This window comes from Erpetoichthys calabaricus, chromosome 4, assembly GCF_900747795.2.
Source record: "Erpetoichthys calabaricus chromosome 4, fErpCal1.3, whole genome shotgun sequence".
Lineage (NCBI taxonomy): Eukaryota > Metazoa > Chordata > Cladistia > Polypteriformes > Polypteridae > Erpetoichthys > Erpetoichthys calabaricus.
The window spans coordinates 106192997-106220597 of NC_041397.2; the positions used below are offsets into that span (position 1 = coordinate 106192997).

The 27601-nt window shown below is 38.9% G+C and overlaps 2 protein-coding genes across 3 annotated transcripts in view; one reads left to right on the top strand and one right to left on the bottom strand.

Annotated features, from left to right (window-relative positions):
- Positions 1–547, bottom strand: part of LOC114650171 (mitochondrial translational release factor 1) — a 39654-nt gene extending 39107 nt beyond the window's left edge. Inside the window, exon 1 of one of the 2 annotated variants that reach the window (XM_028799649.2) lies at positions 510–547. The gene's annotated coding sequence lies outside the window, so the exon portion shown is untranslated. Of the gene's footprint in view, positions 1–110; positions 457–509 lie in introns of those variants that run through there. The other variant, XM_028799650.2, reaches the window with a different exon arrangement.
- A 6078-nt stretch (positions 548–6625) lies between these two features.
- Positions 6626–27601, top strand: part of LOC114650173 (N-alpha-acetyltransferase 16, NatA auxiliary subunit-like) — a 130646-nt gene continuing 109670 nt past the window's right edge. The window contains exons 1-2 of the mRNA XM_051925770.1: positions 6626–7030; positions 21733–21817. Of these exons, the coding sequence (XP_051781730.1) occupies positions 6977–7030; positions 21733–21817 (139 nt within the window). The 5' untranslated portion in view covers positions 6626–6976. The remainder of the gene's footprint in view (positions 7031–21732; positions 21818–27601) is intronic.

Below are 27601 nucleotides of genomic sequence, written 5' to 3' on the forward strand. Positions count from 1 at the left end.
AGGAAACGGAGGTGGCCACGTGCTGTGCGAACAACACTACATATTAATAGTTTCGACCAAAAATTGCAGAAAAACAATTGAGTTAATTCAATCTTTATTTTACATCGCACCTCTGAGCAGGCGTCTTCAAAGGCAGCTTACGTCGACGTCCGTGTCTTAAAAGATTCATCAAGGGTCCGAACGGTTAATACGTAGGAGCTTCAATTACCGGTGCGGTTCTATTTAATAGCGCGAAATGTTATCAGCTTGGGGTAGGTTTGGGATAATCTTTAATGTGAGTACCGTAGTCTTAATAGATAAATTACTTGCACATGTAAGAGCCGACGAAGGCTACACTCGAGAATAAATAATCAGTAGCAAGAAATATAGGCGATTCTTTCGATTTTGATTAATCGGTTTGTAAACATCTGTCCTCGTAGAAACCCCCTCTGTCTCTCTATGAAAGACTTAACAAAACCTCTCTCCGGCCCCCGTCAGTAAATGCACATTTCATTTTACACCGAACTTACTTGTGTGCGAGTCTCTTGTGTGTTTTCCAAGCGGCCACGCAAAGATCTCTGGGAATTGTAGTTTATGCGGCTCGGCCTCTATTTGAAACTTGCATTGAAGAATGACGATAGTGTTTTCATATAGCTAAGCACGTTTTCCTTCAGATCACTAAATAGATCCATTGAAGTTTTAATATGCAGTTAGTATATCTTTAAATAAATTTGCAATAACTTCATTAACTTGAAAAGATACATTATGAAGAGGCATTTCTAATATTTAAATATACAGTTATGTAAAAAAAAGTAATATACCCCATGTACTGTAATGTGTTGTTCTTTCTTAACATATGTAGACATACCAAGATTTGAGCTACATTTAAACAATATCTGTAGGTTAAGGTTATATAACAAACACCATGCCACATTTACATTTTGTAGTACATCGTAAATAAACATAAAAGCAAATTTTCCATGTGGAATAAGAAATTACACCCCTACACTGATCAGTACCTCAAATACCTAAAATTAAATTTAGGAGCACCAAATCAGGTGCAAATGATACGAAAATCATTAAGGAGAATTTCGGAGGAACTTGTCTATTAAAACCTCAGATATGTCGTTTGATTTGCATTTTGTTGCTGAAACGTGTGCGACAAATATGCCTGTCTCAAAAGAGCTCTCTAAGGCCTAAAGAAAGAAGGTTATAGATGCCTATACATTTTGGATATGATTTAAAAAAAATCCCCAAACAATTGAAAATAAATCTACAAATGGAGAAATTTTCAAATGACTACCATCTTGTCCAAACAAGGCTACCCCAGCAAGTGGAGTCCGAATACAGACTGCCAAGAAGTCTCTAAGAACCCTAAAATTTCATCACAGGACCTACATCAAGCTTGAGAAACTGTTGATGTGAAAGTGCCTGAGTCCATCCATCTATCCATCCATTTTCCAACCCACTGAATCCGAACACAGGGTCACGGGGGTCTGCTGGAGCCAATCCCAGCCAACACAGGGCACAAGGCAGGAACCAAAAACCGGGCAGGGTGCCAAACCACCGCAGTACACACACACACACACACCCACACACCAAGACCAATTTAGAATCGCCAATCCACCTAACCTGCATGTCTTTGGACTGTGGGAGGAAACCGGAGTACCCGGAGGAAACCCACGCAGACACGGGGAGAACATGCAAACTCCACGCAGGGAGGACACGGGAAGCGAAACCAGGTCCACAGGTATCCCAACTGCGAGGAAGCAGCGCTACCCACTGCGCCACCGTGCCGCCCAGGCCGGCGAGGCATCGTCGGATGGCGCCTCCAACGTGATGGCCGGCAAGGGGGTCGGAACCGGCGCGGCTCATCCCGACTTTTCCGCGGGGCCTTTCCCCGAAACCGCCTTCGCGTCGGCGGACCTCCCGGGGGTGGGAGGTCCCGAGACGTGCATGAGTCTACCATTAGAAATTAGATCTGTGTGGGAGGTGTGCCAGGAGCAATCCTTTGCTGTCCAGAAAAAAACATCAGGACAAAAATATAGTTTACCCATGAATACCTCGGAAAAGACCAGGACATCTTAAACATTGTGCTCAGGGCAGGCAAGGCAAAGTACCTGAAGAAACAGTACCAGAATAGATTTTTGATGAAAACTGAAGATAGCATTTCACCAGAAGAACCTGATACCAGCTATAAAAATAGTAGTAGAAATGTTATGGTTTGGAGTTGCTTTGCTGCACCAAGGCCTGGGCAGCTCACCATCTTAGAATCGACAGTAAATTCTTCATTGTACCAGAGGTTGCATGAGGATAATGTGAGACCATCTCTCAGAAGATTGAAGCTCAAATAGAAATGAACCCTGCAGCATGACAGTGACCCTACACATACCACTAAATCCACAAAGTAATTTCAGAAAAGAAAGAAATTAGTGGTTCTGGAACGGCCAAGTCAAAACCCACAGCAGAATCATGTCAAGATGCTTTGGGGGGATTTGAAATGGGCTGTTCACAAATGACAACCCTCAAGCATCACAAAGCTAAAAGAATTCTGAATTGAGGAGTGGAAAATCTTTCTCACTGTTAATGTCAGAGACAGGTAGAGACTGGGGTAATACCAGTGATTTGAGCCAAGGGTGTTCTTTTTTCAACAAATGGAAATGGCATATGTTTATTTTTTTCTTGAATAAATTATTGCAATGTCAAATATTCATTGTTTTTTTCAGTCACATAACAGTTCCAATCACAGTTGGAACTCAGTTCTGAGTGATGCAGCAGAGGATAGGTGATTTTTACATACTATGTGTTTCAGTACTCGTCTGCTTCGCTGTGTCAGTTTACATTGTCTGCCACTTTGTAGCTGAGCTGTTGTTGCCCCGAGATCCTTCCACATCATAATAATAGCACTTACATTTGACTGGGACAGATCTAGCAGAGCTGAAATTTCATGTACTGACTTGTGGCAGAGGTGGCATCCTATGACAGTGCCACGTTTAAAGTCACTGAGCTCTTCAGTATATCCTATTCTAATACCAATGTTTGTCAATGCAGATTACATGGCCATTTCCTTGATTTTATGCACTTGTGAACAGCAGATGTGGCTAAAACACCAGAAGTAAATAATTTGGAGGGGGGGCTCACATACTTTTTCCCAAATAGTGTATAATTTAATAAGCTAACATGAAAATATTAGCTCACTTGGACAAGAAAGTGTTCAACCAGATTAAATGCCATTATACTTAAGCATAAATGTTCTGTATCTTACAGTACAGGTTACTTTTTGAAACATATAGTTGGTACAGGCAGTAAATATGTACTATGACAAGCTGAAATATTAAAAGGTCCTAATGTTTATGACTGGACAGTTTTCTAACCACATACACATTCATCCGCTTCACAGCTGTTTAGTTAGTTGATCAGACTCGTCCTCTGGCATCCCAGCGTCATTCATTTTTAGGCTTATACTGTATATATGGGTTTATAAGGCCATTATCATCCCGTGTATAAAGTGCAGTGAAATTCTTACTTGCATGTAGTAATCAACATGCAAGACATTGCTAACTCTCCCAACGCCAAGGTTAGTGAGTATAACAACCTTATTATCAAAACATCAGTCTTACAACTCTAGGGATCAGGCTTTGGTTCCTGGTAGGTGTCAGTCCTTGTTCAAATAATTTTTGGTATCCTATATGAAAGGAAGTGCTTAAGCAGTGTGTGATACTTAAACCTCAGCTTTACATGTTTATCTTTATTTTCAGTGTTGTTTCCTCTAGCAATGCCTGAATATTAAATCTAAGGCTGCTAGTTTTTGGTGAAAAGTTCCTGTTCTGACTTTGTATATACTCACCCTACTTGGGTAAAAAAGATTCTATTCTTTGTAATGAATTTCAGGAATACATAAAGAATGGTTTTCTTGCGTACTACATATATAAGAACATAGAGGATATTAACAAAAAAGGATATAATTCAGTCTATCAAGCTTGTTTGGTTATCTAATATATAGGGAGGGTGCCAGAATACCTCACCTAGAAACTTTGTAGAAGCTTTCAAGATTTTTTTTCAGGTTGCCACCATCTTTTGTATGAAGAGGTGCTTCTTGGCTTACTTCTTAAATATACTTCCCTGTACTGTTCTAAAATACAAGCTTTACTATTTAACTGAAAATATACTACTGGATGAATTGTATACATACCTTTAAATATTGCTCTAGCTGTTACATCCAGTGATTGGTAATTAGATCAAGGGAGTAACCCAAACAGTCAAAACAAGAGCACTATTATATGAATAAAACAGAAAGGTATTAACCATAATTATGAGTAACATTGATCCCTCTCCATCACACTTACCTTTCTTTTCTACGTCGTATATTGTTTTCAGCTAGTGACTCTACTACTTATTTCTTTACTTACTTACTTTTTTAGTAATTTGTTTAACTTTTAAATTATATATAAGGAATGACTAATTATGTGTACTGTAAGATTGTGAGGTTGAAAATAAATTGAAATTAAATCAAGGGCCATATGCTCAGACAATATAATGCACTACTGGAACCACATTTGAAGTACTGTGTGCAGTTGTGGTCTCCATGCTACAACAAAGACAGAACAGCGCTTCAAGCCGAGCAGAAGAGAGCAACCAAGTGCATCCCAGAACTTCGTACTCCAAAATACTCAGAGAACTGGAAATGGGTCAGCTGATTCTGCAGTCATTTTTAAGTCTCATTTAAAAACATATTTTTATTGCATAGCATTTCTTAATCATGCTTCTTAGGTTTTAACTGGTTTGAGTTAGTTGTTTAGATTAATTTTAATTGTGATTATATGTTATTATTTTTAATTATTTCACGGGCGGCACAGTGGCGTAGTGGTAGCGCTGCTGCCTCGCAGTTAGGAGACCCAGGTTCGCTTCCTGGGTCCTCCCTGTGTGGATATTGCATGTTCTCCCCGTGTCTGCGTGGGTTTCCTCAGGGCGCTCCGGTTTCCTCCCACAGTCCAAAGACATGCAGGTTAGGTGGATTGGTGATTCTAAATTGGCCCTAGTGTGTTTGTGTGTGTCCTGCGGTGGGTTTGGCACCCTGCCCGGGATTGGTTCCTGCCTTGTGCCCTGTGTTGGCTGGGATTGGCTCCAGCAGACCCCCGTGACCCTGTGTTCGGATTCAGCGGGTTGGACGATGGATAGATGGATAATTATTTCACCTGCTTTTGGCATTTAACTTTATTTCTATGTGTTTTCTTTGCTGAAGCCTTTACTTGTTTTATTTTGTGTTTTCCGCATTCCATGTGAGTTACTTTGTGCTGCCTGGCTTGAGAAGTGTTATACAAATAAAATATTATTATTATTATTATTATTAATTAAACCTGTTTAGTATCAGGCAGAGAAGCATGGGGACCTAATCCAGGAATTTAATGGTGAATCACGTACTTTCGGATACCAGTGGGAATTATAGAAAGTGTATTTAAGGACTGAAGCCGGAAAGCACCTCTTGACACAATCTGGAACAAACTGCTCAGACATGTAGTAGAAGTAGAAACATTGACAATCTTTGAGAAGTATCGGGATTAGATATTGACACAGCTTAGCTATTAGCAAAGCAAACAACTCTGATGGGATGAATGGTCTCCTTTCACTTGTCAACGTTCTTATGTTAATTTATAATTCTAAATTATTCTAGTTAGATGGTGGGTGTGCATACATGAGTGGGCTCTGGAATGAAACTTATGTCCAGAGCTGTAAGGATTGGCTCTCGCTCTCCAAAAACCTAAACTGAACTAAGTGAAACTGAGAATATTACGATATAATATGTGCTGGACTCCTCATATTTCCAAAGAAATGATTGATCAATTGTGTGCATGTCTGTCATGTAACTATGCTTGATGAGTCATAAAAAACTGAGTCAAATTTGTTGAATGTGAACATACGTGGCCAGTAAATGTAATTCTGATTCTCATTTATGTTGTGTAGCATGTCCAACACGGTGGTGTGGTGGTTAGTGCTCCAATTGGAGTTCTCGTAAGGTCAACTGTCTTTACAGCGTCTGCACATTATTTTCAGTGTCCTCCAGAAGTACTGGAGTGGAAAGCTCCTGTTACTACTTAAATCCAGAATGGAGACAGTGTATCTAAAACAAATTAAAAAAGACAAATCTTTTAAAATACATTATTTAACTGCACGAAACAAATTGCATTGTCTTTCTTCCACTAGCTAACTAGTCGATCATTATATCTCATTCTTTAATTAATTAAGCAGTGATTTGTAAATATCTCTTTAAGAACTGTTTATAAAGCCAAAGAAGATATATTGGCGGTGACGGTGATTTTAAGCCTAAAAGCGGCTTCCATCTTTATATTAAGGAACATGTTAAGCTTTAAGGACAGTTACAGGGCTGCCAGTCCGTAACATTTAAAAGGTAAGAAAGAGGCTGCCGACTTTGATACCCATCTTACAAACTTCGGCTTTCCTTGAGAGGCCCAGTTAACCATTGAGACTCCTCTTCATACGCGAGGTTATTTCGCTTGTCAAATTAAAAGTCCTTAGAAAAGTGTTCTGTGCGGTCAACGGCACCGCTCTCACTGAGTGTGCTTTTACGTGGACGAAGAAGTCGGCGGCGCGTAAACGAGCACGGGTTTTTTAAGCCTCGCAGGCTTGGTGCGAAGGAGTAGTCCAAACGAGCTGCGAAGCTCTTGATTTTCCCTCATTACATGGCTGGCGTGTTCTGTCTCTGTTAACCTACAATTCCATACCTAACTGCATAGCCCTTTAAGCAGCCCGCTTGCGCAGACTGAAGCTTAGGACTGTTGGCTGCCATCTTGCCGATTCGGAGCAGCAGAAACGTAGTGTGTGTGTGTGTGTGTGTGGGGGGCAAAAACACGAAGAGAGAGGAGTGTGCGAGACAGACGGTTGAATGAATTACTCGGGCTTGGAAAGACACGAAACTTCATTGTGTAGTTAACAACTGTCGCTAGGAGCAGCGGTGCAGCGTAAATCTCCGGCGGTTGTCATGCCATCTGTGCCCCTGCCGCCCAAAGAGAGTAACCTCTTTAAGAGAATCCTGGTAAGTTTGTCCAGAAGCTTGTAGCCGGCTACGTAAATGCTTGGAAAGTGTGGCGTGGTCTGTTGAAGCTCGCGAGCCCCTGCTGTCACAGGATTTGACTGGTTTCGAGTGGGAAATGCCTGATTATGTGTGCCCAGTGCATACTCCATCACCAAGATTTTGTGCGTGATGTGACATCAGGGCAGTGTCAATCACGTTTGACAAAGTTTAATTTGGGCAACTTTCAGCAATCAAGCGATTTGTGAGATACACGCAGGGCCTGTTAAGTGCAACATTTACAATACAGTGACGTGCCAGAGTTCAGCGGAGAAGACAGCTTCCTTTGTTTCACTAATGTTATTTTTACTGAAAACCGAATGTGGAGTTTGTGCATGCGTGCGGAACATGTATATGTTTTTTTTTTATCATTTCGATTTCCGCTGAGAGCGACAATATATAAATTTGACAATGTGTTCGCGCTCAGAACCCATAAAGCGCGCAGGTGTATCCGACGTAGTCCTTGCCAAACGCTCCGCCCACATAGCTACGCCCAATGGGCCCGTGCAGTCGAGTTCACTGTCTGCTCAGTATAGTCACACAAGTCCGTATGTTAACTTGACTCAACTTTCTTTTTTTTTTTTTGGCCTTCCACTATAGGTACTATTTATACGCCGTAGACTTTGGCCCGATTGCTGTTGCTATTTTTTGTCATCTGAAGGAGGGAGGTAGGGAGAGCGAGCAAAGCAGAACATAACATACTGAGTTCTTAGTCGGGCATCCCTAAATATATAGAATAAATTATGATTTCGTAGGAAACAGCCATAGACAGTCGCATGTAATCTAACCTGTACGTTTTTAATTCTGGTAACTTGATATTCGCGTTTTAAAAATCGATGTAAAATTGTATTAATTTTGATATCACGATTTTAAAATTACAGAACTTTTTCAAATGTTATATCAACTTTTTGAATTTTGATATCGAACACAACCTTTATATAGGGCATTACAGACATACAATTTAACACATCGTGGGAGATGATCATGCATTTGATTCCTCAGTTAAAGACTGGGGGCATGTTTTCCAGTATACAGAGACAGTTGATATCACACTTTTTAAAAATTTGATACTTTTTAAATTTTGATAAATGTGCTATCAGATTTCATCATTTTTATGTCAATCTTCGGAGTATTAATATGAAATGTTAAGTACATTATATTAATTTTTGAAAATTGTATCAGATTTAAAAAAATGATCAAGATCTTGCTGTTGCTGCTTGAGCATATGGTGGGGCTTAAAGGGGCTACTTTAAACTGGTTCAGGTCATGTCTTACTGTTAGGCACTTTTCTGTAAATTTTAATTCCTTTTTTTCCTGTCTCGAGCTTCTGTTAGATGTGGTGTTCAACAGAGATCCATTCTGAGTCTTGTTTTATTTTCTATTTATCTTCATCCTTTAGGAAGTATTATGTTTGTTTTCATTGTTATGCTGATAACACACAAGTCTATATTCCTGTGTATAACTCTGCAATGAATTCGGCTGCTCAATTGTCCTGTAAAGTTAAGATCCTGGATGGTTGACAATTTTCCTGATACTAATCAAAATTAAATGGAAGTGCTGACAGCAGGTCCTCCTGTCAAAGTTCCAATTGGTTTTGAACTCCTTGGCTCTTTCACAGACATTTGCAAACCTCATGTTTGGAATCTTGGGTTATTTTTGATAGTGACCTCTCTTTTGTGGAACAGATAAATTCTGTAGTCAAAAGTTGCCTTTTTCTGCTTTGTCTTTTAGCCAAGAATAAGCCTTTTTATCTCATAGGGTTCTTGAGAAAGTTACTCATTTTATTTTTAAATCTTTTTCTCAGCTTGATTACTGCAATTTATATTCTGGGATCAGCAAATCCCTGATAAGTAGGTTGCAGTTGGTTCAGAATGCTGCTGCCTGTTTTTTGATCGGGGCAATAGAGTGTGATTCTTTATCTCCAGTTTTAGCCACTTTAACACTGGCTGCCTGTTAGTTTCAGAGTCAATTTTAAAATTTTGCTGAAGCTTTTTAAATCAATACATGGGTATGCTCCCACCTATTTATCTGAATTGTGTGTTATACACTGGCCATCCAGAGAGCTTAGATCTACCAGTCAGTTGTCTCTTGTCCCCAATACTAAGTGCAAAAATAGGGGAATAGGGATTTTGCAGCTTCTGCACATCATCTGTGGAATTCTTTACCTAATTACATTAAGGAGCCACCCTCAATTGAACTGTTTAAAACTAGATTGAAGACGCATTTCTATTCTCTCGCTCTCTGTGACCTTTAGTGATACTGATGGTTTCCTCCTCATAGTATTTGTTTGTTTCAATTTATTATTTTATTCAATTTTTTTATGTTTACTATGTAATTTATTGTAATTACTGATGTTGTTTTAAATGTGCCCTATAAATAGACAAAAAATCTAATTTCACAGTATTGATATTGAAATTAAAACTGGGATAATAAACTATACTTCTCATATTACAACCCCAAATCAGAAAAAATATGGAAGATGCAAAAAAAACAGTGATTCTTTAATTTACTATCATTTTTATTTAATTGCAGACAGTGTGAATCCAAGATTTTACATGTTTTGTCTGGTTAACTTAATTTCATTTGTTAATATGAATCCATTCCTGCATTTTTTTATTTGTATTTTCCATACCGCCCCAACTGTTTTTGATTTTGGGTTGTATTTTCATTCACTCTGTTTTTAATTACTACATGATTTTAGTTTTCTAATTGATGATATCTAATTTTATAAAAGTTCATATCAAATTTTAAAATGCCGATATTGATTTTTCAGAGTTTAATATCTGATTTTAACCTCTAAAACCAATTGTTCAGTATATGAGATCAGATTTAAAAAAATATTACATTTTGAAAAATTTTGGGTAAAAATTTTTATATGAAATTTTAAAAGCCTTATATTGAGTCTTACTCCAGCGACTGATTTCCTTATCTTAACATTAGTTCCAGTTTCCTTAAACAATCGTGATACCTTTTACATTTTCAAATGTAACTGTACACATACAAAAAAACTAGCACATAAGTCATACTGTATATGTGTATACATAATGCTATTTAAATAAGTTCAATCAAAATTAGTGATTTAGTAGGGGAACTTGCAGTAAAATGATTTGTTGGAAGCACCCATTTTTGAGAAGCAGTTTCTTAAGAAACCAATGATCTTTGAGTTAAGAATGTTTGTTTTTTTTTTTGTTTTTTTTAAGAATATATTTATTATTTTACTGCAATGTTTATATTTACATAATGAAACAATTTGCTGCTATGTCATCAGCAGACTAAAATATTAGTACCGTTGTCTTTGTTATTTTGAACTTACTGTAACAACATATACAGTAAAATGCTTCATGAACAATTCAATATTATGTTGTTCCTTTAAAGGTGGATTATTATGAAAAGTAAACTGTAATCCCTGTAATGAATATGCATATCCTGTATCCTACAGTCTTTGAAACTCCTCCTAATCAAAATTTAATGGGGCAAAGTAAAGTCAGAACCATACAGTGGGTAAGGCAGTATACACATCACTTCAGTTTCTATTAAGTATGCTTGGTTGAAGTGGTAGTATGAGAACAAATGTTGTCATAAAGAAATCAAACCTGCAGGTTTCTTCATTTTGAGCAAATTGTTAGCTTCACTTATTTGTTAGAGTAGTTAAATAAAACTGCACATTTTTTTTTGACTGGTGAAGTTTTAAAAAGCTGGTTTTGCTTTACCTGGAGGTGGACAATCGGTGTGTTTCCACTGCATACTCAGCCATAAAGCAGTGGGCCTAGGCCTTGTCACAGGTATAAATACAATCTAAAAATTTAAATCCTTCTACCTCCTAAGTAACAGCCAGTATATGTTTTCCCTTTTGCTCCAGCATCAGAGGTTTTAGGACCACCTTGTACTCAATTTGCTGAATTTCAACTCTTTGCGCACATTTTCCTTTGCAATCCCTCCACTAATTCCAAAAGTATCTATCTATCTATCTATCTATCTATCTATCTATCTATCTATCTATCTATCTATCTATCTATCTATCTATCTCCTCTGACAGTGTACAGGTGGCTATCTGCTGATTGTGTTGACATACAAGTCAAATTGTACAAAATCTAAACCTGGCTTTCGGTTTCTGATATCATGATTTATAGATTGTTCAGTATTTCATCATATTCTCAGAGACAAAATTAGACTATTAGTTGAAACGAAAACCTTCAACTACAGAGATTACCCATGTTGTGAATGACTGCTTTAAATCACAGTGTTGTAATCCTATACCTAGAACCATGAGTTTCCCATGTTCGGTCCTACCAAATGTTTAACTGAAGCTCATCTGTGTATTTGTAAATATCCAGTCTTATTTTTCTAATTTTCAAAAATAGCTTACTGATTTTGAATACCTCAATTATTTCTGAATAAGGGTATGGACTACCAGCACATGAACAAATAATTTTTTCAGACAATTCTATTTCTGTTTTATTTGCCCATGTATGTTTGCTATTCCTTGATAGATTGTTTTGAGAATAATAACAAAAAATAACAGCAGAACAATTGCTAGAAAGTTTGTGAACCCTTTAGAATTTCCTCTTTCTCTGGAAAAATATGATCTAAAACATGATCATATTTTTATGTAAATCATAAAAGTTGATTAAGTGAACCTGATTAAACAATTGACACACAACTATATTTATTGAGGAAAATTATCCAATGTTACATATGTGCGTGAAAAAGTATGTGTAATCTTTGCTTTCAATATCTGGTGTGACCCTCTTAAGCAGCAATAACATTAAATAAATGTTTCTAGTATTTGTTGGTCAACCCTGCCCATTTACTTAGAGGAATTCAACTAAGCCTTGCAAATTCCAGGAAACAAATAAATGGAACAACTGGAACTTGCAACTTGTTCCCAGTAAAGCTGTTGACACGTTGCATGACTTCTAGTTGGAGGGGATGTCAAACTTGACAAATGAAGTTGCTGATCTTGTTACCGGAGGATATCAAATTATTTTCTGCGCTGACTTTCCAGCACAGTTCCACATTTCCAAGTTATTGCAAGCTCATCCCATTTCCTGACAGGCAGTGATGTGTTGCCTGACAGATCCATGGTTGTACGAATGCTTTCTAGGTATAGTGAGTTCAGCTGCATTTTCTGACCTTTTTATTTTTTCCGTTCTGTCTTGACATGTACAGGATAAAATGTGAGACAGTCTAGCTTCTCTTCTGTTTGTGAGGTCCAAAACACCTGTGTTCCTTTTTCCTTGTAGTTGAGTTATATGCATTGTACTTCTAGCTGAGTGCTCATTAGTTTACACCAGTAAGCCCGCGATTCTCGAAAGAATCGCAAATCCAAGAATGGCAATCATTTTCTGTTCCCTCCGATATTTGGAGGGATGAAATATCATGGAGGGTGGTCGCATCCGGGGAAATGTCATTTAATTAAATAAGCATATCTGTACTAAAGCGGTTTCGTTTTGTGGAGCTGCGATTCCTTTGCCTCTGCTGACACCGACTGCTGGCACAGTGGATCACAGCAAGTTTAGTTTACAGGTTGTGTTGTTTGGGTGCTACCCACTGACCCTGGGAAGCCGCTGGGTTTGACTCTGGGGCTCTGAGGGGCTGTGCGCATGCGCCTCTGTGCGTCCTGCGTCCGGAATGAAAAGTGATGGAGGGTGGGAGCGTCCTGATAAAGTTTTCATTGAATTAAATATAGATATTTTTACTAAAATTAACCAATTTATTAAAACAAAAATGGAATTGTAATTGTTACATCATGTAAGTCCAAAATGTCTTTGAGTTGTTGTACTTATAAGTAAAAACAATATCGGAGTGGAAATGTTTAAATGAAGTATATTGGAAAGTAAACATTCATAAAATGGTAAATACAAAATAGTTAATCAAATATCTCTTTATAAACAACATTTTGAGTAAAGATGGTTTGCTGTGCTCGAACGTAAACATCAACTATGTATTGTTGAGTTAGCTTTCCTGCATTGATTAATGGATTAAACTTGTCTCTTACTGAGAGTCTGTAGGAAAAATATTCTTTCATTGATACCTGTGATCTTTTCTGTGCTTGATTTTATTTATATCTGCAAATTCCAGCACTCCATCCTTCCTGGCCAGTTGGAAACAAAATGGGGTATGTCAAAGTATCAAGTTTAAGAAAACAAATGTCCACGCGTTGGAATTTAGGTTGCCCAGGTGGTGGCTTGATATTTACCCCGGTAGATGCAAAAGCAAATGAACTATTGTAGGATCTAATGCATTCCATAAAGCTTTTACTTTCGGGTACATTGTTAGTCAAAAGCTTACGTAAATATTCAGGATATTCATCCAAAGCAGGCAGCTTATCTTGACCTTTTTGACAACAACGTGTAAATTCATCAGTTGTACTGCCAGTTTTTTCTTCAAGGAAGTTAAGTGAATGACAATGACTGCAAATGACACTCATTAATCCCAATGAATTTTCATAAACAGTGGACTCATTATAGAATGCGTTCTCAGCTAACTGGCGGAATTGTTTAGCGTCTGTCCATCGTTCCTGTCTTTGGCTTTTTCTTTGTTGGAATACTGAACGACTTTGTAGCCCTTGTGCAGTTTCTTTTTGGATCCGTGCCTCTCTTGCATGTAGTTTTTCAGAAACGCATTGTAGGTGCCTTCGTTCATTGTTTTCATCCCTACAGGCTCGTTTTTGTATTGCTAATCGTTGAGCTCTTTCGTTTTGGAGCCGTGACTCCTTATTGTTTTTATCTATGCGGTCTCGTCTTTGTTGTTCTGTGGCTGTGTCGTTAGGTAGACGTCGTGTACTGTTAGGAATCATAATTCAACTTACTTTTAATACTGATTTACCGTCATGTGATCCAAATATGCCACACTGACTGCTGGCACAGTGGAGTAGAGGAAGTTTAGTTTACAGGTTGTGTTGTTTGGGCGCCGCCTACTGACTCTGGGAAGCCGCTGGGTTTGACTCTGGGGCGCCGATTCGCTGTGCGCATTTTGTATTTCCATTACTTGAGGTGTTTTGTTTTGGAGCTGTGACTTCTTTGCTTCTGGTGTTTGTGAAGCGCGTTGTAGGAGCCTCCGTTTATTGTTTTTATCGATTCGGTCTCGTTTTTGTTTCTCTGTTACTGAATGACCGTTATGTGATTCAAACATGCCACACAGACTGCTGGCACAGTGGATTAGAACAAGTTTAGTTTACAGGTTGTGTTGTTTGGGCGCCACCTACTGACTCTGGGAAGCCGCTGCGTTTGACTCTGGGGCGCCGCGGCGCAGTGCGCATGCGCTTCGGTGCGTCCGCTGTGCATAAATTAAACTGTCATTTAGTAATATAGATCTCTTACAGACACTGAGCCCATCCTTATGACTTAACCCAACATCAAATCTGTTTGGTTTTGTCGGGGCAAGTTGCAGTTTGGCTGGCCAGAGTCACTAGGTATCATTATATAAGAATATCTGAGCACATGCCTATGCTCCTTATTATTGTATATACAGTTTCTAAGCATTTATTACATAGTTTAACACTTGTGTTCTGTTTTAAAAAAAGTGCCATAGTTATAATGCATGTTGTGTAACTGTTAGTGACATAATAGGTGCCTTTGTATCTATAAAGCATGTGTCAAACAGAGTTTTCACCTCTGAATGATAATTCTGGAATTTGATGATGTTAAGTATGAAGAGAAAAATGGCATTTGGCAGTAAGAAAGCAAACCTTGTTCTCATTTTTATTGCCTTACATTCCTAAATATTTCTGGACAATTTTTCAATTCTCCTTTAATTCTAAAGCCACACTCTTTTTTTTTTTTAATGCCATTTTAACATTGTGTGTTTCATGTACTGTATATTGAATTCTGCATAAATGATACATCACTCCTTGAGGCAGTGAGAAGACCCTGAAGGTTGTACACAAAGTAGATGGTACATTTGTTTTCTTAGGCAATACATTGAGGAATAACACAATGTGAATATGTGAATTAGAAGCTAAGTATGTAACATGACATTTTCAAACCCACCTAATCCATTTCAGTCTTTCAGGGAACTGGGGCCTATAGCAGCAGAATCTGGAACAAGGCTCAGTTGACACTGAATATAATGTAGTGCGATCTTAGGGCCAATAATGCACACACTTACAGTACATTTGGCCAATTTACAATCACTAAATTAACCACTCACACAGATATTAGTAAAACTATCCACTGCAGAATTGGTAAAACTATCCACTTTAAGTTGGTCTCAAACCCATGACACTCTATTTATGAAGTGCCAGCACTAACCACTGTGCCAAGTGAAAGTGAAATACAGTCATATGAAAAAGTTTGGGAACCCCTCTAAGCCTGCATAATAATCTTAGTTTCAGCAAAAAAGATAACAGTGGTATGTCTTTCATTTTCTAGGGACATCTGAGTACTGGGGTGGTTTCTGAACAAAGATTTTTAGTGAAGCAGTATTTAGTTGTATGAAATTAAATCAAATGTAAAAAACTAGCTGTGCAAAAATTTGGGTCCCCTTGTAATTTTGCTGATTTGAATGCATGTAACTGCTCAATGCTGATTACTTGCCACACCAATTTGGTTGGATTAGCTCGTTAAGCCTTGAACTTCATAGACAGATGTGTCCAATCATGAGAAAAGGTATTTAAAGTGGTCAATTGCAAGTTGTGCTTCCCTTTGTCTCTTCTCTAAAGTGTGACAGCATGGGATCCTCAAAGCAACTCTCAAAAGGTCTGAAAACAAAGACTGTTCAGTATCATGGTTTAGGGGAAGGCTACAAAAAGCTATCTCAGAGGTTTAAACTGTCAGTTTCAACTGTAAGGAATGCAATCAGGAAATGGAAGGCCACAGGCTGTTAAACCCAGGTCTGGCAGGCCAAGAAAAATACAGGAGCGGCATATGCGCAGGATTGTGAGAATGGTTATAGATCACCTCAAAAGACCTGCAAGAACATCTTGCTGCAGATGGTGTATCTGTACATCATTCTACAATTCAGCGCAATTTGCACAAAGATCATCTGTATGGCAGGGTGATGAGAAAGAAGCCCTTTCTTCACTCATGCCACAAACAGAGTTGCTTGTTGTATGCAAATGCTCATTTAGACAAGCCAGATTCATTTTGGAACAAAGTGCTTTGAACTGATGAGACAAAAATTGAGTTATTTGGTCATAACAAAAAGCGCTTTGCATGGCAGAAGAAGAACACTGCATTCCAAGAAAAACACCTGCTACCTACTGTCAAATGTGGTGGAGGTTCCATCATGCTGTGGGGCTGAGTGGCTAGTTCAGGGACTGGGGCCCTTGTTAAAGTCAACGGTCAGATGAATTCAACCCAATATCAACAAATTCTTCAGGATGGATGTTCAAGCATCAGTCACAAAGTTGCAGTTACGCAGGGGTTAGATATGCCAACAAGACAATGACCCAAAACACAGTTCGAAATCTACAAAGGCATTCATGCAGAATGGCCATCACAGTCCCCTGACTTGAATATCATGGAAAATCTATGGGATGATTTGAAGCAGGCTGTCCATGTTCGGCAGCCATCAAATTTAACAACTGGAGAGATTTTGTATGGAAGAATGGTCAAAAATACCTCCATTCAGAATCCAGACATTCATCAAAGGCTATAGGAGGTGTCTAGAGGCTGTTATATTTGCAGAAGGAGGCTCAACTAAGTATTGATGTAATATCTCTGTTGGGGTGCCCAAATTTATGCACCCCCATTCATAATTTTGTTATGATGCATATTTTCTGTTAATCCAATAAACGTAATGTCACTGCTGAAATACTACTGTTTCCATAAGTCATGTCATATATTAAAAGGAAGTTGCTACTTTGAAAGCTCAGCCAATGATAAACAAAAATCCAAAGAATTAGATCAAACTGTTTCATATGACTGTATATAGATCCTTGTTCGATTTACTAACTTTTCTCCCTCAGACCTTTCAATATTTGCATAAATTGATAAAGCTGATGCCATTAGGTTGAATAAGAAGAAGATATACGTAAAGCAACTCTTTTGGGTTGAAAACACTAAAAGCTAATACAAAATCAGTGTTTCAGTCTTTTATCCATCCAGTAAGATAAATTCACAGCACTTGTAGCAGAGTGTTTGCAGACAACTAGTCAACACTGATTATTAGTAAATCCTTTCCTGGAACCAATTCAGGATGGGCAAAATACCACAGTTCAGCATAGATAAGACTGAAGTCATGTTTATTGCTGTCTTCATATGCTTATCGATCATTGTTCATTGGCTCATTTGTAAAGGGAAAAAGTTCTACTAGTTTTATTTGAATAGGACTTCAATCATTTGAAATCTTTCCTGAAATCAGTTTATGAATATGCACTTAGCTGCTAGTGAATGTGCAAAGAAGGAATTCTGCATTATTTCTGAAAGAATGTATAAGAGAACAAAATAAGCTGTTTACCTTTTTTCATAGCAGTAAAACAGTATAATAGTTGGAGGTTAACAGATTCTCCAGCTGTAATGTTCCAATTAGCCCTTTAAATATATAAAGTGGATTCAAAAAGTATTTAGATCCCTTCACTTTCTGTAGACTTTATTGTGTTGCAGATTTAATTTTAATTGGATAAATTTGCCATTTGTGCCACTCAATCTACACTCAATAACTTGTAATAAGAAAGTGAAATTTTTAGAAAGGTTAGTAAATTTATTAAAAGTCATTTGTATACATATTCAGAGTAATAGTTCAGTATTTTGTAGGAGGCCCTTTGACAGCAATTACAGCTTCAAGTGTTCTTGGATAGGTCTGTTCAAGATTTGCATACCTGGTTTTCCCTTATTTCTGGCAGATCCTCTCACTGGATACACTGGATGGGAAGCATCTATAAAATGCCATCTTCAGGGTTCTCCACAGATGTTCTAAGGCAGGGGTTCATAACCTCAGATCTTTGAGGGGGGTCCATGGCTGGGTTTCAGGGGGTCCGTGAAGTTCAGATAAAAAAATAACATTTATTTTCACTATACAGCCCGGTACTGTTGATTTTGAGTAGTAGTAGTAGAAGAAGAAGCTCTGTTTTAATTTGCAAAAGAGGATTATATTTCATAATTATAATGTGTGGCCATTACGTTTTGCATAAAAAGGAGTGTTTTTTTTAGATTGTTTACTTTAAAGTCTAATAATACTTTGTGATTGTCATATATGTATGAGACAATCAAATCTCGATATATAAAGTACATTATATCCATTGCATGCAAAGTTGTGTTTATGTGAATATTTCTGAGGAAGGGGTTCCATAGCTTTCATCAGATTCTTAAAGGCATCCGTGACTCAAAAAAGGTTAAGAATCACTGTTCTAAGGGTTTTTACATCTGGGTTTTGGCTGGGCCACTCAAAGACAGTCAGAAACCTGTCCCAAAGCCACTCTTACATTGTTTTTCTGGTATGCTTTGGGTTATTGTTATGCTGAAAGATGAACCATCACCCCACTCTGTGTTCACATGCAGCCTGGAGCAGGTTTTCTTCGAGGACATCTCTGTATTTGGCTGCATTCATCCTTCACTTGATTCTGATTCTCCCTGTACTTGCCACTGAAAAACACCCCCTCAGCATGATGCTGCAACCCCCATACTTCACCGTAGGGATGGTATTAGGCAGGTAATGAGCAGTGTCTAGTCTTCACCAGACATGGTGTTTGGAATTATTCCCAAATAGTTCAGTTTTTAGCTTATCAGAAATAGGATCTTTTTCCTCTTGCTTTTTGCTGTTTGGCAAATTCTAAGCAGTCTGTTATATGCATCTTACTCAAGACTCGACTTGCTTACTTGTAGCTCTACCATACATGCCTGATTGATAGAGTGCTGCTTCAAACAGGTTTTCCCATCTCAGCAGAGGTTTTTGCCCCTCCATGCCAAGTGAATTGTGGGACCTTTTATACACCGTACCTTTCTAAACTGTGTCCAGTCAATTTTGCTGTGGACTCCAGTCAAGTTCTGCACACATCTCAAGGATAATTAAAGCAAATATTTTGCACCTGAACACAATTTGAAGCACAACAGCAAAGGGTCTGAAAAATTTTTTCACATTGTCATTATGGGTGAGTGCAGACTGATGGGCAAATCTATCCTTTTTAAATTATATCTACAATACGATAAACTGTAGAAAGTGAAGGGGTGTGAATATTTCCTGACTCCACTGTAGGTTAAAATGCCAACATTTGTTGTCCCAAGTAGGCAAATTTTTTTTTTTTTTTATTCACCCATACAGTGGGGCAAAAAGTTTTTAGTCAGCCACCAATTGTGCAAGTTCTCCCACTTAAAAAGATGAGAGAGGCCTGTAATTTTCATCATCTATGAGAGACAAAATGAGAAAAAAAAATCCAGAAAATCACATTGTAAAATCACATTGTCTGATTTTTGAAGAATTTATTTGCAAATTATGGTGGAAAATAAGTATTTGGTCAATAACAAAAGTTCATCTCAATACTTTGTTATATACCCTTTGTTGGCAATGACAGAGGTCAGACGTTTTCTGTAAGTCTTCACAAGGTTTTCACACACTGTTGCTGGTATTTTGGCCCATTCCTCCATGCAGATCTCCTCTAGAGCAGTGATGTTTTGGGGCTGTCGCTGGGCAACACGGACTTTCAACTCCCTCCAAAGATTTTCTATGGGGTTGAGATCTGGAGACTGGCTAGGCCACTCCAGGACCTTGAAATGCTTCTTACGAAGCCACTCCTTCGTTAACCGGGGCAGTGTGTTTGGGATCATTGTCATGCTGAAAGAACCAGCCATGTTTCATCTTCAATGCCCTTGCTGATGGAAGGAGGTTTTCACTCAAAATCCGACGATATATGGCCCCATTCATTCTTTCCTTTACACGGATCAGTCGTCCTGGTCCCTTTGCAGAAAAACAGCCCCAAAGCATGATGTTTCCACCCCCATGCTTTACAGTAGGTATGGTGTTCTTTGGATGCAACTCAGCATTCTTTCTCATCCAAACACGACGAGTAGAGTTTTTACCAAAAAGTTCTATTTTGGTTTCATCTGACCATATGACATTCTCCCAATCCTCTTTTGGATCATCCAAATGTTCTCTAGCAAACTTCAGACGGGCCTGCACATGTACTGGCTTAAGCAGGGGGACACATCTGGCACTGCAGGATTTGAGTCCCTGGCGGCATAGTGTGTTACTGATGGTAGCCTTTGTTACTTTGGTCCCAGCTCTCTGCAGGTCATTCACTAGGTCCCCCTGTGTGGTTTTGGGATTTTTGCTCACCATTCTTGTGATCATTTTGACCCCACGGGGTGAGATCTTGCATGGAGCCCCAGATCGAGGGAGATTATCAGTGGTCTTGTATGTCTTCCATTTTCTAATAATTGCTCCCACAGTTGATTTCTTCACACCAAGCTGCTTACCTATTGCAGATTCAGTCTTCCCAGCCTTGTGCAGGTCTACAATTTTGTTTCTGGTGTCCTTTGACAGGTCTTTGGTCTTGGCCATAGTGGAGTTTGGAGTGTGACTGTTTGAGGTTGTGGACAGGTGTCTTTTATATTGATAACGAGTTCAAACAGGTGCCATTAATACAGGTAACGAGTGGAGGACAGAGGAGCCTCTTACAGAAGAAGTTACAGGTCTGTGAGAGCCAGAAATCTTGCTTGTTTGTAGGTGACCAAATGCTTATTTTCCACCATAATTTGCAAATAAATTCTTTAAAAATCAGACAGTGTGATTTTCTGGATTTTTTTTTCTCATTTTGTGTCTCATAGTTGAGGTATACCTATGATGAAAATTACAGGCCTCTCTCATCTTTTTAAGTGGGAGGACTTGCACAATTGGTGGCTGACTAAATACTTTTTTGCCCCACTGTATTCTTTTATCATCATTACCAGACCATACATAGGGTAATATAACTGACAATTTTGAAAGGCACAGCAAAACAAATTATATGTAGTTTGGTTAGATTAACAGCATGGTTGCAAAAAAGTGCAAAACAAACCGATTCCTACTATGTTTTAATTTGCATGTGCATGAAACATTTTCTGTCCTCCCTGCGTGGAGTTCGCATGTTTTCCCCGTGTCTGAGTGGGTTTCCTCCGGGTGCTCTGGTTTCCTCCCACAGTCTAAATACATGCATGTTAAGTGCATTGGTGATCCTAAATTTTCCATAGTGTGTGTGTGCCCTGCGGTAGGCTGGCGCCCTGACTGGGGTTTGTTTCCTGCCTTGCGCCCTGTGTTGGCTGGGATTGGCTCCAGCAGACCCCTGTGACCCTGTAGTTAGGATATAGCAGGTTAGATAATGGATGGATGGATGAAACATTTTCCCTGTAGACTGGAGTAGTGTTGGGAACTAAACATATGATTTTGAGTTTTACAGTCCAGTGCTGGTATGTCAGTCACCACTGCCATGCAAATAAGAAAAGTAGAGGTCTGCTTAGGGAAATAGTTAAATTACAAGCAGAAGTTAGTGATTAAATGACTACTTGTAATTCTTGTATGTTTTTATTTGGTCACTTCCAGGATTGTATTGTAGTTAAACATAAGAATTGTCCAAGTATTGTGTCAGTTTAAAACAATGTTTTAAATACACATAGAATGATAGCTGATTTAGTATTATGTGTTTGGATAAGAATGTTCATAAAACTCTTTAAACAGAATTATAGGTAATTTTGGATGCAAAAGATTGCAGTGTTTAATAGTATTGTTATATGTGCATTTTGTCTTTTTCCCAGAAATGTTACGAACAAAAGCAGTACAAAAATGGGTTGAAATTTTGCAAGATGATCCTTTCCAATCCCAAGTTTGCAGAACATGGAGGTAAGGTATATTAATGCATGGTTTAAAATCTTAAATATATTTGTTTGTAAGAGGCAAGGTAGCACAGTAGTCATCCCTGATCCTAAAAGAGCAGATTAAAAGGGAAGAATTTTCACATTTTGAAATCACAAAGTCAGTGTCCAGGGGCCTCATGCATAACGCTATCAGTAGAATTCACAATAAAACATGGAGTACGGACAAAAGCGGAAATATGTGTACGCACATAAAAATCCAGATGAATAAATCTGTCATATGGAAGCGTATTAGGGCAGGCATGTCAAACACGCGACCCCCGCCCGCAACAGAAATCTGTGCGGCCCGCATGACAGATCCTAGTTAACACTGAACTTGTACAAAATGATTACTGTCATTTGTGATTGAATCATTCTGCATCTTCGGTGTTACTTATTGACTTTTCTTACTTCTGCCTTCTGACAAAAGCACGTTTTCCCATGGCATTACGGTACCAGAAACGTCATCTGCTAGTATAGCAACAAGCCTTGACCAAAGTTAATGAGCCGCAGCGTCACAACTGAAGTGCTAGGCTGCAGCAGGGGTGGCCTTAGGCATGTGCAAACTGTGCACCTGCACAGTGCCGCCAAATCCCAGGGGCCGCCACGCCAATATATGTTGAATATAAAACAGAAAGAGAAAATAACTACACAGCTGACGGCAATGTGGCCGAAAAACATTATGGTTCTTGTTAATTAGTATGCTGTATTTACAAATGTCGCTAGAGTCGGAGCAGTAAGCTATATGTAATATTATAATGTTTTGCTGTAATGAGAATATCATGGGCCGCCACTTGGTTTTTAAGTTACGGACACGCGTATATAGAAGCGTGTCATGAGCACGAGGCGGCTATGCAGTGTCCGCAACGGATGTGGTCATCCGCCGTGCATAAGATACCGTATTGACATTGCCAGGCGAAGGGGTTACCGATTCTTTCTCTGCCCAGGGCCGCCACGAGCCTAGAGCCGCCCCTGCTAAGGCTACACTACTGACTGGGCTGCTGAGACTGGCCACTGGGCAGAACTGACCATCACGAGTAGTAATAGCCCGCATATTTTCACATTTTTTTGCTCTAGTTTCATGTAATTTTGTGCTAGTATTGTAACGAACAGTTAGTGCAGACTACAGCTGAAGATCTGTAGTGGACGCGAGAAGTTGGTGGGTTGTTTATTAACATATTTTTGTGATTTTGAGTTTGTAAAATTATTGTAGGTCAGGTGGCTTTTTGCATATCGGCTTATTTTACAATATAAACTTTGAAGTAAACTTAGTAAAGTAAAATTTGATTTTTGGAGGATTTGTTTTCCAACTTGAATTACTGAGCAATGAATTCAGTGAGCATTTTCGTGATTTCAGTTCACACAAACAGGGCATTGCGCTGTTCTCTTACAACGTTGAGAATGCGCCTGAGAATATCCAAATGGAATTGATTGAAGTGCAGTCAGATTCTATTCTGAAGGCAAAATACAACGAAGTTGGTGTGCCAGGCTTGTATGCTTACCTGCCACCCTCGTATGTGCAGATCCGTAAGTTGGCATCGAGAGTACTGTCAATGTTCGGAAGCACTTACCTTTGTGAGCACTTGTTTTTGTTAATGAAAGCTACCAAAACCCCACATTGCTCAAGACTTACCGTCGAACACCTTTCATCCCTCATAAAAGTTGCAGCTGTACAAGATTTCAAGCCTGATATTGATGAACTGGTTACTAACAAGAGATGCCAAGTGTCGGGACAAAAGAAATAAATCTCACACTAAGGCTCCTATATAAGCAATGAATATAATATAATGAATATCAATCATCAAGACACTATATAAAAGCGGTCGGGATTGTCCTTCCGTCCCATGAGTGCAAAGCGTAGCGATATTCCGCTTATCACAGACTTACTACTTGCGGCTTGCGGTACGAAGCGACGCAATGTGAGCAGAGTTCTGGTGCTCCCATCGTTCCCTTGCTTTTGTGCGCGATGCGCTGGAAAAATAGACAAAATTATGTCTCTGGAAATAATTAATGTTGATGGAGTACAAATGCCTCACCGCGTAGTAAATATCAGGGGAGATGGTGCTTGTTCATTCTCATCTATAGCTTATTTAGAGCATGAAACTCCGTCTTTAGCGATACAGATTCGGGCTGACATTGTACGACATGTTTTAAGTAATTGGTCAAGGTTTCAGCCATTTACAATGATGTCGTCAGGAATCTCTTATACAGATGAGCTTCAGTATCTCACTGAAATGTCAAAGTCTCAAACTTATGGTACCATTTCTGAGCTAATGGCATGCGGGAGAGTTGTTCCCCAATGAGTTTCAAGTATATTATTATGGAGTCCTACACTCCAAGTTTAGACAGGCACTCGAGGGGATTAAAAAAACGTAGGTTTTCGGGAGATGTTATGAATGGGCACTTTGATGTTCTCATTCCCTACACTTACATGCCTGATGTACACATGGAGCGCACACAAATTGAGGATAAAAGTCGGTCGCCTTAAATGGCGGGTGAGCCTAGTAATATAATAAGGACCTAGCTAAGAGGTTAAGACACTCATTCTACACTGTTGTTTGGAGACTGCATGGAAATAAATTGCTTTTCTTTAAACTTTAAGTGTTACATTTTTTAAAGTTTTCAGTATTGGAAAGAAAGCTACAGTAACTTTGTATAATAGTATTTGTTACAGTACGGCCCGCTGATGCAAATATGGCAGTTGAAGCGGCCCACCAATGGTAGTGAGTTTGACATGCCTGTATTAGGGTACAGAGAAAAGAAAAATAAAAACTGGGACACAGTGTGAAAAAGGTCAAAATTTCCACTTTAATCATGCAATTTATTTTGTCATTAAAGTAGAAAGTCATAAACTTCATCTTAAAATCGTTTAATTTAATAGTTTCTCAAATCCCATCGTAACTAAAGTAGCACGTTAAATGCTTTGTATGCTATGTACTCTTACGTGTGTGAATCAGTACGTGCTTCTTAAACGGGCTTTCTCTTATGCCGACAGGACACAGAATATATTACATTCATGATGTTACAGCTCTCTGAACAATTTAAATACTAAGATGTATACTTCATATCATTTTCATGAGGATGGAAATTAAAGCATGTATAAAACATTGAGGCATGTTGGCGCAGTGGTAGCGACAAGCTGGCGCCCCTTCCAGAGATTGTTCCTGCCACCTGCAAGATGCTTGCTGCCCTGTGCACGACCCTCAATAAAAAAATTTTATTGCAGCATTACTGTCTTTCAAACGTACTAACCCCCAATTCCTGTCCTTCCATTTCTTTCTCCAAATAACCAATCGCCACACAATCAGCTGTTTAATAAATGTCAAGCCATCTGTAAGCTTAGGATGCCGATTTTCCAGAACTTTTAAGGAACATTGAAATATCTTTGTAGTACATGTTTAATTATTCCATCCATCTATCCATCCAGGGTCGCGCCAGTCCCAGCAAGCATACAGTGCGAGGCAGGAACAATCCCTGAACAGGGCGCCAGCTCATCGCTGACACTGCGCCACCGAGTCCTTGCATATTTAATCATTAACAATATACATTATTTAAATGAACTTAAAATATATATATTTGTTGTGATGTGAGATTTTGCATAGAAGTTGATAAATATTTTGTATGTATTTATTTGTAACTTAGGCAAAGCAATGTAATATTACTGTTACATTAGTGAAAAGCATTCATGTTTACAACCGAAGAACCAGGACTGAGTCTCTTTGAATTTTACGACAGAGTTGGGGGGAAGTACCTGAAACAAGTTTGGTAAATGTTTCTCTGAAGTCTGTCAACTCCCACACAAAGCCAAGCTGCCTAACTGGCAAACTTTAACTCAACAAATGATTTTGGGGGATGGCAGGTGTGAAGATATTTTCTGTTCCCCCCCCATTGGTCTGAAGTATGGCTGTTTGGAACTGGCTTCTATCAGAAACCTTTAAGTACAATAACGTCCTATTGGCTCTAGGGGTTGGACAGAACATCTATAAATTTACTCACTCCGTCACTCTCTATCTCTCTTACCAAACTGGATGAATGACCATCTCACACCATGAACTGAAAAAGACAACACAATGAAGAACACAGCTCGGCAGCCATATTGAGACAGGCAATGCGGCCTGTTCTGAAGAAAGCTAACCACCAATGATGCCTTAACTAGAGACATTTTTAAGTAACTAACAAGTCTGTGTGCCGCCTGAAACTACACATCACCATTTAATCAGGTTGTATGGTTGCCAATATTGAAGTGTACTTTGCATATTATTATTTATGAATATTATCAATAATACATTGTTTAAATTATAACTTAACTCCTGCTTGTCTTTTACTACACCTAATTGCCTGAGGTTATAGATGTAGGAGGGAAGGTGATGAGAAGTTATATACTATAATCTATACTAATTAATAAAAGGCAAAGCCCTCACTGACTGACTGACTGACTGACTCATCACTAATTCTGCAACTTCCCGTGTAGGTGGAAGGCTGAAATTTGGCAGGCTGATTCCTTACAGCTTACTTACAAAAGTTAGGCAGGTTTCATTACGAAATTCAACGCTTAATGGTCATAACTGGAACCTCTTTTTTCACAATATACTGTAATGGACGGCAGCTCGATGGCCATGGGAGGAGGAGTTGAGTGTCACGTCATCACGCCTCCCACGTAATCACGTGAAAAGACTGTGAACGCAGTAGGGAGAAATGAAGGAGGAGCCGCAAACAGCGAAGAACAAAAAATTCATTAAACAATTGAGAAGGGAGCGAAACAATAAGAAGCGAGCGAGTAAAGCATACAAGCATCTTCATAAGGGAAACAAAGCACAGTGTAAAACGTAAGTTTAAATTAAGTTTATAGAAACGCTCCAGCTGCGGATTGCAATAACATATTCGCGAGATAAAAGAACGCAGTAGGGAGAAATGAAGGATGAGCCGCAAACAGCGAAGAACAAAAAATTCATTAAACAATTGAGAAGGGAGCGAAACAATAAGAAGCGAGCGAGTAAAGCATACAAGCATCTTCATAAGGGAAACAAAGCACAGTGTAAAACGTAAGTTTAAGTTAAGTTTATAGAAACGCTCCCGCTGCGGATTGCAATAACATATTCGCGAGATAAAAGTTTAATGAGAAGACACGAGGTATAAACGAACCACACGCCGTAGCGCAACGTTACGGGCTTCACCTCTGGCGCTGACGATACAGATTCGATTCCCGAGAGGGGATGCAGTGAGTGTGTACGCCTGATGAGCCCAGAATTAGGGAGAAGCACATGTCTCATACTCTTTGCATTATTTGAAAGTAAACTATTAAAACCATTCTATGATCTGCTTCTGGGAACAGAAAGAGGGCACGTGGCGGACGTAAGGCGACTTGCTGACAAACCACAAGCGTGACCTGGCAGGTAACCACCAATACAATCAGATTGTGATTCAGAAAACGAATGCCATGAATGTAATTACCACGATCTACATACTGTCAAATAAACGAAACACACGCCGTAGCGCGACAGCTGTGAAAAGGGAGGTTCACAAAAAAACAGATCCTTAACAAATTCTTATTGGTATATTTTCGATCCGTTTAAAAAGGTTTTCTTTTCTTCTTAATAAAAAATTAAAAGCAGTACTTCGCCGCAACGAAGCGCGAGAATTTGGCTATATATATCTGCTTCTCGCAATTAAAAGAGGGCACGTAGCGGATGTTAGATGACTTGATGACCAAGCATAAGCATTACCTGCCAGGTAACCACCCATACAATCAGATTGTGATTCAGACTAGGAATGC